The sequence below is a fragment of the Gymnoscopelus braueri genome (assembly GCF_963280865.1).
Source record: "Gymnoscopelus braueri genome assembly, chromosome: 1".
Lineage (NCBI taxonomy): Eukaryota > Metazoa > Chordata > Actinopteri > Myctophiformes > Myctophidae > Gymnoscopelus > Gymnoscopelus braueri.
In genome coordinates, this window is record NC_137603.1 from 5,242,788 (window position 1) to 5,255,104 (window position 12,317).

General features: G+C 39.2%; 2 protein-coding genes across 2 annotated transcripts in view; one reads left to right on the forward strand and one right to left on the reverse strand.

Moving 5' to 3' along the window:
• The window catches only part of LOC308089679 (uncharacterized protein), a 496,849-nt gene that overhangs the window by 443,170 nt on the left and 41,362 nt on the right, over positions 1 to 12,317 (reverse strand). The gene's annotated exons all lie outside the window — the stretch shown is intronic.
• LOC308082264 (excitatory amino acid transporter 2-like) overlaps positions 10,395 to 12,317 on the forward strand; it is a gene marked incomplete at both ends in the record, with an annotated part of 30,653 nt that continues 28,730 nt past the window's right edge. Inside the window, one exon of the mRNA XM_080423961.1 lies at positions 10,395 to 10,533. Coding sequence (XP_080280087.1) covers positions 10,395 to 10,533 — 139 coding nt within the window. The remainder of the gene's footprint in view (positions 10,534 to 12,317) is intronic.

The following is a 12,317-nucleotide window of genomic DNA, read 5'->3' on the forward strand; positions in this document are numbered from 1 at the left end:
TCCCCATTTCCTGTCTATCTACTATATACTATCAATAAAGGCAGAAAAAAGGCAAACAAAGTGTCTTTGAAAAATAAATAAATCGTGAAACATGCAAATCTTTGAATATATAACTTTTTTTTAAAGCAAACGTTTTTAACTCAAATCTTTGCTTCAGGGGGTCCCTGGAACAACATATTTTGAGATGGGGGGTCGGCGGTCAAATACATGTAATTGTGGGGGTCCTTGGCATGACACATTTTGAGAACCACTGATATAAATAAACATGTTTTTCAGAAAACTGTTAGGATTTACAGTAGAAGACATTTTGTAGAATGGGACTCAGGTCTTAATGGGTTAAAAACATGTGACCTCCCTACAATAACAGGTGCCCTTTGTCAAACTAATACATAACAACGTCCCCCCCTCGGCCCCCACGCCTTCGCGTCCCTGCACCCGCTCCCCCCCCCCCCCCCCCCCCCCCCGCCCCCCGGGCTCCTTTTTTTTCGCTCCCCCCACGCCAGGGGCAGGGCGTGAGAGTAGTGCTTTTTTGCCCGTTCCATTCCATCCCACCCCCCCCCCCCAATTAAACATTCAACACTCAAACAGAATGGACAAATAACAGTGCAACCGACAACAACCCCAAAATATAGTATATATAGGTAATATAGTACCAAAAGAGTATCAAAATGTACAGTTTAAAACAAGAGACATAGCAAAGGTCAGAGGTCAAATCGGTCATCATATTTCTTTCAATGACCTCATTCATATAGTGTCACTCATATACATATAACCCATTTGGCTGGCCAGTTGAAACACTTTTTAGCAGCTTGATGCTTTGAAAAGTTACTTAACTTACAGGCTTAATAACAAGCCATAATAACCAATACACGATAGGACTTTGATTTGATTAGATTTGATTAGAAATGCAATGAAAGCAGAAAGTTAAAACAACAAAGTCCCAAGATGTATTTCCATTGTGGTTCCTCTCACCAGCAACAATTAATAAGTTAAAAACACTTTACAGTACAAAATAAATGACAGTAACACACATAAAAACAACAAGTTATCTACCTATCTATCCCCAGACAAATGTCCTTTTATAAAGGAACCTTGTCTAATAGCCAAGCTTTAGTCTGCTGCTTAAAAGACCTCAGATTGGTTGTCGGTTTGACACTGTAAAAAAAAAAGGCAAAGAAAATGTCTGAAAACGTTTCCAAAATACAGATGCCAGATTGAAACTGGTTAAATATCCAATCCAGGATTGTTTAGAAGTTATAAATTGGGGTTATATCCACACATACATTCTTAAACAGACTGATTTGTAGATAGAAAATATGTTACAATATTTGAAACTTTCTTGCATGTCACGGCTTCACTCTTTATAATAATAGCAAATGCCAAATACGCCGATTTATGGCTTACTTATGCTCTGTCATACGATGGTGTCTCACACTGAAAACATCCAAGCTCACAATGCATCGTATCCAAGCTATGTTCAGAGCACGAGAGCAAGCATAAACCGGGCCTTCATTTTAAGTGAATAAATAGCACCAAAGTTGCTCCTGTGTAATTGATTTTGTTCTGGAGATAAGCTGACAGCTTGTAGAGCAGAATTAGAATTACAATGCCCTGGTGGACTGTTGTCAATACGGTGTTTTGTAGTATTTGTCATCTTTTCATATCCGTCAGAAATTAGCTGCTGTGTTCAATATTTGGATCGGCTCAGTGTAAGTGAACTGTGGCAGGGCAGCAGTAATCAATGTGTTTTTGGGTCCGATAAGCAGTGGTTATTTATTTGGAGCAAATCGACCGGTTAGCTTTGAAGTATTTGTCGGTTGCTAATTAGTTTTCAAGTAATTGATTCCTGGATCAAGCTTTCACTCATCTGTTGTAGACCTGAAAAGAGAGTTCAGCCCATTAATAAACTAAGCCTTTAATTCAACTGAATCAAATATTATTGAAACATGAATGTAAGCCCTATGAATGTAAACTGCTATATTACAGTATGTGTGCGGTATATTAATTCACTTGGTTTTGGAAATGACTGAAAACACGTTGATGAAATATTGAAATAAGCATCCCTGTTGTACCAAGCAGCACTCATATTTATAACCGGAATGTTTGGATAATATTGCAAACTTATCGAGTTGTTGTCAAAAGTGACATATCTCTCATATCTCTCGGTGATGTGTGTTGTTTGTTTGTGGAAGGATTGACATTGAGAAGATGGAACTTAACTCACACAGTTGAGCAGAGATCAAGGCATTGTGGAGACTTTGTGAAGTTTGTGCAACAACATCCAAGCTGGAAGGACTTGTGTGAATGTTGTGAATGCATACAGTATTGTCGTACAGAAGCCCCATTGTAGCATCCTGACTGAAGAATTGCAAGTGCAAAATAGAATAGTGCATCATTGTAAAGGCACAAGAATGAGATGGTTCTGTTCAGTTCAGTTTTTATTTATAATAAACGGCAACCACAAATATTTATATATATATATATATATATAATATATATATATATATATATATATATATATATATATATATATATATATATATATATATATATATATATATATATATATATATATATATATATATATATATATATATATATATATATATGTGTGTGTGTGCGCGCACGCACAAGCACACACATATATATATATATATATGTGTGTGCGCGCACGCACAAGCACACACAATAGTCAATAATGTACAACATTATCATAGAAAGGCATTAAAACATTAGTGACAATAAAACCAAAGGTGTTGTAATCCAAACACAGATCCCTTTTGTGTAACGCTCTAGTATGATCACGTAAAGCGTTAATTTACGAAAAAACACAAGAAGTATATGGATATGAGAGGTTTCTGCCCGACAGTAGGCACCAAAAATCGATTCAAACTGGTGACGATTGAAATAGATTTAATAAAAAACGTATTGCGATGCAAACAGCAGAATAAAAAGAAGAAAACACAGGATCTTTGTAAGATAATAAAAAAAAGAGAAGAGTTTTCAGTCATTTGCTACTGTATTGAAAAGAGGATAAGAGAGAACACAGTATTGTAAAAAATACAAATAAAAGAGAAGAAAATACTGTATTTGTGTAAGTGATTTTTTGGTCATTTGTCTGGAAACTAGTTTTGAGAAAAAATCATATTGCGAACCTAGTATTGTGATTCGAGTCGTATCGTGAGTTTCGTTACATGCCTAGTTGCCTACCCGACAGCAACACTATATTACCATTCAGAGTGCAGCCATACCGTACATACATTCCTGTAGGGAGGGATTAGACAGACGGCATAAGGAACACTTTCACTGCTCTGTATACTCTAAGTATCAGTGGTGTAAAGTAACTAAGTACATTTACTCAAGTACAATTTTGAGGTATTTGAACTTTACTTGAGTATTTCCAATTTCCAATACTTTTACTTCTACTCGATTACATCTCATAGGCAAATATTGTACTTTTTTACTCCACTACTATAATTTTATTAATTTATTATAATTTATTAATTATTCAGATATAAATCATTATATTATAAAGCATACATTAACCACTTTCGCCCTATTTTCATACATAGGCTATTTGAAAATAGCCGATCTGCAAGCCCACAACGCGTCGCATCGCGACGCGTTGTGAGCTTGTAGATCTGCTATTTTCAAACATTTTAGTACTTTTACATTTGGTACTTTAAGTACATTTTGATAGAAATACTTTTGTACTTTTACGCAAGTAAATTTGGAATTCCTGACATTTTACTTGTAACAGAGTACTTGCAGTATTGATACTTTTACTTAAGTAGAACATTACAGTACTTTTTCCACCACACTGCTAAGTATAGCAGGTGAGACTCCACCTCCTCTGGGATTCTCCTGTCGGTGCAACAGGTCAGCTCACCTTCAGCCACACCGTCCACAGAGCTGCACATGTCTGGCTTTGGACAAACTGCTTCTTCTTTGGACACATCATCCAGGCTTATCCGTCCGGCAGCTTTTCAACGTTGCAAGAAGAGCCTCAACCGGGGAATAAAATAGCCTTCCAAACTTTGGATTTTACAAAATGGATAAGTCGTGATTCTTTTGGAATATATATGTTTGTACCAAAGCCCCATGGCTGAGTAGTTTCTCTTCGCCAAATATAATATTGATTCCAAGCAGCGGCATAGAAAAGAAAATTGGTAAGTGGAGATTTTTAGAACCCTCCAGTAACCTTGGTGGTATACCTTGAGTCTGTGTGTGTCTTGTCTAGAATTGTATGAATAGGATTTTAGATTGAATATTATAAGGTTGTCGTAAGAGATGGTTCACTGTTGGGTGGAACAGGTCAATCAATCAGGTGTTTACACAGTACGAGATGATGGCAGGGGCTGCCGATCAGAAACCTCGTATATCTCCACGATTTCAGCTTTTCTTCTCCTCTAATGCCCTATAGCAAAGATAGCCGATGTACAAACGGGTTCTTTTGTTTCCACTTCCTAAAAAGTGAACGTTTATGGGTGGCATCTTTGCCTTTGGAATGTACATAAATAATTGTTTGGAGGCTGTACTTTGTATTGATTCATCAGCAGGGCTCCCTTTGTTACTGATTTAATTCATTGTTTCAGCACGCCTGGTTTATCGTTGTAGCTGTATTTTAAGAATTCTGCTTGCACACTGGTATTGCTGGAACCATTTCACTGGAATCACTAAACTTGAGAACATCTGGTGATTTGCGCGCTCGCACGCACGCACGCACGCACGCACGCACGCACAGGCACACACACACACACACACACACACACACACACACACATACACACACACGCGTACACACACACACACACACACACACACACACACACACACACACACACACACACACACACACACACACACACACACACACACACACACACACACACACACACACACACACACACACACACACACACACACACACACAGACACGCCGCCCTACCATTCACCTTGGATGAGTTATGCAGATCAATATGCTGATGTGATCACTGAAACTTGGACTCAAACACGGTGTTGCGTAGCAGGAGGCCAGTGGACGGAGAAGTATAAAAGTATCAATATACCACAGTATATCAATACTTTGTCACAAGTAAAAATCCCGCATTTAACATAAACATTTACTTAAAGTAGCCAAAGTAAAAGTACAGTACTCATAATGCAGAATGTCCAAATATGAATCATATACAGTATCATGTTATTGGACTATTATTCATAATTTAAGCCTTATTTAAGCTATTCAAAAAATTGCTGATCTACAATCAGAGCTGATAGATCTGTTATTTTATAAATATTTTGAAGACGTTTTGATTCATAATTTGACTCATCTAATGAATCATCCAAGTCTGCAAAGTATCTAGGGGAAAAAATGCATCACATTGTGGAGTAACTTTTGAATCTGAGGTGTAGTGCATATTTTTATACGTACTCAATCAAAGTAAAAGTACCATGACATTGTCCTCAAGTACTAGTACTTGAGTACATGTGCTTTGGTCTCTTCGTACCACTGCTTGAGGGGATGTTCAGAGGGCTGTGAATCAAGCCAGTAATCCGCTGGCTGTGTACTGCGTAACAGTTGGGCTTGGCAAGTGGTGCTGAGTGCTGACACCTTGACATTTGATGGTGTGCCCCCGTGTTGTTATGTAATGCAATCACTTGTGTGCTTGACTTGCTAATTTTATCCTCTTTACGAGGCTTAAGTCTCATTAGTGCAGGAGCACAATGTTTCAGACAGCAGGGCCTGATGGACTTAGTTGTTCTTTCCCCCCCACACACACAACTTCAATTCCCTCGCTGGCTTGTTTTTGTAAGGAGGACACTAAATAAATCATGTACATTTGCGCGCCCTTTGAAGTCGGTCCGTTAGGATTGTCTCGTGTCCAACTGCCCCGTGTCTGTAATTAGCATTTCTGTTTGTCTTCCATTAAAGATAATTGCGGAATAACAAAAAGCTTGTTCCTTCAACCGGTGGGCTCTTGTTAGCGTTAGTGGTTGAAACTAGGGGGGGGGGGGGGGGGGTTGGCAGTGACTCAGGAGAGGAGATGCCTAAACAAAACAAAATGTTCCTGGTTTGATCCCCGCGGCTACACCTGGCTGCCTTTGAAAGTGTCCTTGAGCTGAAGACACTGAACCCCTAACTGCTCCTCCTGAGGAGCAGGTGTGTGCCTTGCCTAGGTAAACGTAACAGACAATTGTTAAAACACATTGGGCCCTATTTTCGCCCGTGCCTTACCCGCTATCCGTAAACTTCAATTTTTTGCCATTTTTTACTATTTAAAAAAAAAAAATCAAATGGTTCAAATAGCCAATCTACAAGCTCACAACGTGTCGATGTAGATCGGCTAGTTGAACTATTTGATTTTTTTTTTTTTAATAGTAAAAAATGGCAAAGAAGTATACGGATAATGGGTGAGGCACAGGCGAAAATAGGGCCCAATGTGTAAAGTCGCTTTAGAAATTCAAAAATTCAGCCAGACGGACAGCAGATAGATACTGTAGCTAGACCTGTGTTGATTCCAAGGGGAATACAGCTGTCATAGCAGCACCCCAGTAGGGATATAGAACAAAGATACATACAGGTAAATGTAGAGTATACTGTAAGTACAGAATTGAGTAAGTACAGAAGTACAGAAGTAAGTACAGAAGTTGTAATACTAGTAAAAACAGGATAACGATGTGATGCGATGGATGCAGACTATTAGAAAGAGTCGGGAGGAGGTCTCCTGGATGGCTGCCCTCCTCCGCTCATAGGAACGTGTGTAAGGCGTTAGCCAGTTGCTCACATACTGTAATAAAGCCAAGGATCCCTATCCAGCATCGTCATGGTCCCGGCGCTCTGCAGTGAAGCTAATAGCAACGCTAGCTCTGCTGTCACGCCGCAGTGATGCCCCCCCTCTTCCACACCTAGCTGTGCCTTATCCCACAAGTAAGACGCGCGAACGCGGGAAGCGAACGCAATTTTTTTTTAAAAATATGAAAAAAAATGATTAAAAAAAAAGTCACCAAAAACAAAAACAAAAAAGAAAATACAAAAAAAATCTGCGTTAAAGGGAGCATCTTAGAAAAATACAAATTCACTAAAAAAAAACTTTTAATGTTTTTGAACAATTCAACAAAGTGTTTGAAGTGCCTGTTTCACCCACTTCCGGGGGGCGGAGCCAAAATCCGAGCCCGAAGTATTTGTTCGTAGACCCCCACTTAGGGGGGGTAGAAAAAGTTTCGGAGCGATTCGGGCACTTTTCATTTAACATGGGGTTTCAATGGGGAGTTTTTAGGAGCCTTCTCCGGGGCGTGGCTTCCGGGGGAAGGGGCGGGCTTAAACGCAACCTTGACAGGTGTGTTCAGTTTTCAAAGACCTTTCATTTGATGTATGGTACGTCTAAATTGGACATTTACTTATCTCAGAGGAGCTGCAGGCAGGCAGTGAACACAGACACACACGGACACACGCACACTCACAAGCCGAGCACGGTTTCATAGTAAGCTCCACTTGCGCGGAGGCGCGCCTTCGGCGCGCCTCCTTCCGCTGCGTTCGCAATTACAATCCCGGAACGCATCTGTGTCATTTTAAATTTGAGCTATAACCATTATTTTATACTTTGGCTGTATTCAAAAATAGCAGATCTACAAGCTCATAACCCGGCACCGAGTGCCACGCTAAAATCGTGAACATTTGTGCAAATCTTTGAATACACATATTTTTGAAACTACATCTTTAACTCAAATCTTTGCTTCTGGAAGTCCCTGGAACAAAATATGTTACTAATGTTCCCCTTAAAAATATATATATTCAAAGATTTACACACGTTTTCACGATATTTCAAAAATAGCAGATCTACAAGCTCATAGCGTCGCACTTTGTGCTACGAGCTTGTAGATCTGCTATTTTTGAATAGCCAAAGACATCTTAAAATGACACAGATGCGTTCTCGGATTGAATGGGTTAATTTGCCTTGGCTCCCACATGTGTCTGTTTGCTCGCCACCAGTTCCGGAGGCTGCCTGACACACAGCCAGCCTCACTGATTGATTGAGTTAACTTTATTGACGATTTCTAAAAGGTACAGGCTGTACAACGTTCAAGTTTAAAAACACGCCAAATGGACGAGACACAAAAAGCCCAGAGGCTTGTTGTTTCATTAAACATTCAACACTCCAAACAACTGGACAAAGCAACGGTTACAAAAAAAAACTACTGCACAACATTGTAGAAAGTCAATAAACTCATCCTTCTCTCCCTGACATTGTCCGTGAGCAGCCAGGAGGCCTTCGTAGAGGTCCATGTGTCTGATGTGGTCCTATTCCGATATAATAATATAAAAGACAGCAAAAAAGGCAATTTAACATCCAACCTGGCCCGCTGAGCCTGGGCTGGCCGGGTGTGCATGTAATAGGCAGAGATACAAGACAGCAAGGACTTTTTTTTGTGTTATCCTTTTAGACTTGGGGCCATATTTTCACTAGTGCCTTACCCATTATCACTTTTTGCAAATTTTTGCTATTTTTAAAAAACATTTTCAAATAATACAACTAGCCGATCCAAATCGACATGTTTTGAGCTTGTAGGAATTGGCTATTTGAACTATTTGAAAATGTTTAAACAATACTAAAAACTGGCAAAGAAGTTTAGGGATAATTGGTAAGGCACTGGCGAAAATATGGCCCTAAGTGTTTGACAGTACCCGTGCTGTTTACATTTTTGTCTAATAAAATATTCAATCAATCAATACAGGCATACAGATTTGACGTTCCAAAGTTGGAAGAGAGACCCTGCCATTGGCACATCAGTGGATTGTCCAAGTATTGTCACAGACACAACAGGGGGATTTGCCAGGTGTGAAATGGTGCCAGGTGCGAAGTGGCCTCTTTTCACAAAAGGCAAATCAGGGACGACAAGGGGGGGGAAAAGACTTTACAGGGAAAAGATCAGGAAAAGTGAAGAAGAAGGTCAGATGTCATGTCTATAGGTATCATGGTGCAAACTGTTTACTTTGTTAAGCTTAGCAAGACTCCCACACCTGATCTGGAACAAATTGACAGCCCAGGACACACAAGTGTTCAGATGACAGGGTGACAGTACAGGACACGGGGGTGTGACATATGCATGGCATTCCTGGCGTTACGTAAAACACACACGGAGGATTTAAAAGGGTTTGCTTATAGAGCAGGGAGGATCTTTAAGGCAAAGAGTCTTTAAGCCACGCAGTCTGACGCAGAATCACAACAAACCTGCTGCTGTCTCGTTGCTGCAGCCACGCCACGTCATGATGGGAAGCCCTGTTGATTTTGTCGACTCAAACTATGACGAGAAATGTCTGTTGACTACCTTTTTTCACTTCATTTTTTTCAAAAATAAATAAAAACTAAGCTACGATGACTAAAACTCTGACTAAATATACTGACAATTTCTTCAACAACTAAAAACGAACTAAAATGTTTGGGAGGGACGAGTGGAGAGATCCAGTAGAACTAAGACAAGTCATCATGGGTGTGCGCGGGTGTCACAGACCGAAAATAGCAGATCTACAAGCTCACAACGCGGCGCAGATCCCGCCGCGTTGAGAGTTTGTAGATCGGCTATTTTCAGCATGCAGCTAAGTGAAAATCATTTTCGACCAAAAAAATAATTTTATTCAAATGACTATGACTAAAACTAAATCAACATTTGCTGTCAAAATCAACAAGGATGAGAGGCACTGGACAGGAGAGGAGGGCACATGAGGGGATGACCTCAAACCAAGTTCTAGAATCTGTCAGAAGTAATATTATTACCCAGAGACGTTTTCAATTATTCACTGACAAATACCCTCCAACCACCTTTAGTGTGTTCAGCATAATGTTGAGCTGTCAAGCAGGAACCTTGTATCGCCATATTTCAACTTTTTTATGTTTTTCCATAAATGAATGCCCTGCTTATTCCAATATCAGTGCCATGCAAAAGTAGCTCACAACACGTCGCGCTGCGTGACCTTATGGATCGGCTAAATTTGCTATTTCCGAGAGATTTTGAAAGTGAACGTGAAAGTGGTTAAGTGTGTCTGTGGTACCACATTCACCCATTCATACACACATTCACCCATTCATGCACACATTCACCCATTCATGCACACATTCACCCATACATGCACACATTCACACACAGACATCAGGGGAAACAATGCAAGGCAGGAGCAGTTAGGGTTCAGTGTCTTGCTCAAGGACACTTCAACACAACGCCAACCGGACCAAACAGCCACCTGAGCCACTATCCACTCATATTAAATAATGGATTCTGTTTAACAAATCTAATGCTGTGTTGAAATATTAACCACAACTTCACGCTGTCGATAAGGAAACATTGCCTTTAATCAACCGTTCTCTGTGTGTTACTTTGTTTTCAGTGCCAACAACAAGATGCAGAAGCAGGTGGAGGTGAGGATGCATGAGAGCCACATGGAGCCCATGCCCATGGAGGAGGAGAAGTCATCGGGGGCGTGCGGAGGACTTTGTCAGAAGCTCATGAACAACATGGTCCTCACCCTCACCATCCTAGGTACAGTATATTGGACTGCTTTATAGGGCATATAGCAGTGGCGGCCATTGTGTGGTTTCACTCAAATTCACTCCATACATTTTTCCCATACAGATTTCCAAAAATATTTAAATCAATTATTTAAAGCCTGGAATCAAGCCATCCAGGGTCCTGGCGAATCATGACTATAAAACTGTCCGTGAGAAGAAAAAAAAAGAATATTTCATTATATGATATTATACATTATATGATATACGTTCTCACAGAATCAAATGTTTTATGGTCATGATTCACCAGGACCCTAGATGGCTTGATTCTAGGCTTAAAATAATTGATATAATATTTTTGAAAATCTCTATGAGAAAAATGAATGGAGTGAATTTGAGTGGAAGCACAACATGTTATGCCGTATATGTCAGTGATGGAAGTACTCACATTCTGTTGTCATGCAGAGACCTCTTATCTCACACAGTATCAAAAATAGCAGATCTACAAGCGCGAAACATGCCGCAAAGCGATGCGTTTTGAGCTTGTAGATCTGTTATTTTTGAGGATTTTGAATTTGAATCCTGAAAAGTAACAGTTGTGGACGTGGTGAGGTTTCTACTACTAAATAAAGAGTAGTTGTTGCGTGTTGACAGAAATAAAGAGTAGTTGTTGCTTGTTGACATAAATAAAGAGTCGTTGTTACGTGTTGACATAAATAAAGAGTAGTTGTTACGTGTTGACAGAAATAAAGAGTAGTTGTTATGTGTTGACATAAATAAAGAGTAGTTGTTACGTGTTGACATAAATAAAGAGTAGTTGTTACGTGTTGACATAAATAAAGAGTAGTTGTTACGTGTTGACATAAATAAAGAGTAGTTGTTGAGTGTTGACATAAATAAAGAGTAGTTGTTGCTTGTTGACAGAAATAAATAGTAGTTGTTGCTTGTTGACAGAAATAAATAGTAGTTGTTGCTTGTTGACAGAAATAAAGAGTAGTTGTTGCTTGTTGACAGAAATAAATAGTAGTTGTTGCTTGTTGACAGAAATAAAGAGTATTTGTTGCTTGTTGACAGAAATAAAGAGTAGTTGTTACGTGTTGACAGAATTAAAGAGTAGTTGTTGCGTGTTGACATAAATAAAGAGTAGTTGTTGCGTGTTGACAGAATTAAAGAGTAGTTGTTGCTTGTTGACATAAATAAAGAGTAGTTGTTGCGTGTTGACAGAATTAAAGAGTAGTTGTTGCGTGTTGACATAAATAAAGAGTAGTTGTTGCGTGTTGACAGAAATAAATAGTAGTTGTTGCTTGTTGACATAAATAAAGAGTAGTTGTTGCGTGTTTACATAAATAAAGAGTAGTTGTTGCGTGTTGACAGATATAAAGAGTAGTTGTTGCGTGTGAACAGAATTAAAGAGTCGTTGTTGCGTGTTGACAGAAATAAAGAGTAGTTGTTACGTGTTGACAGAAATAAAGAGTCGTTGTTGCACGTTGATAGAAATAAAGAGTAGTTGTTACGTTACGTGTTGACAGAAATAAATAGTAGTTGTTGCTTGTTGACATAAATAAAGAGTAGTTGTTATGTTTTGACATAAATAAAGAGTAGTTGTTATGTGTTGACATAAATAAAGAGTAGTTGTTGCGTGGTGACAGAAATAAAGAGTAGTTGTTGCTTGTTGACAGAAATAAAGAGTAGTTGTTGCGTGTTTACAGAAATAAATAGTAGTTGTTGCGTGTTTACAGAAATAAATAGTAGTTGTTGCTTGTTGACAGAAATAGAGAGTAGTTGTTATGTGTTGACATAAATAAAGAGTTGTTGTTA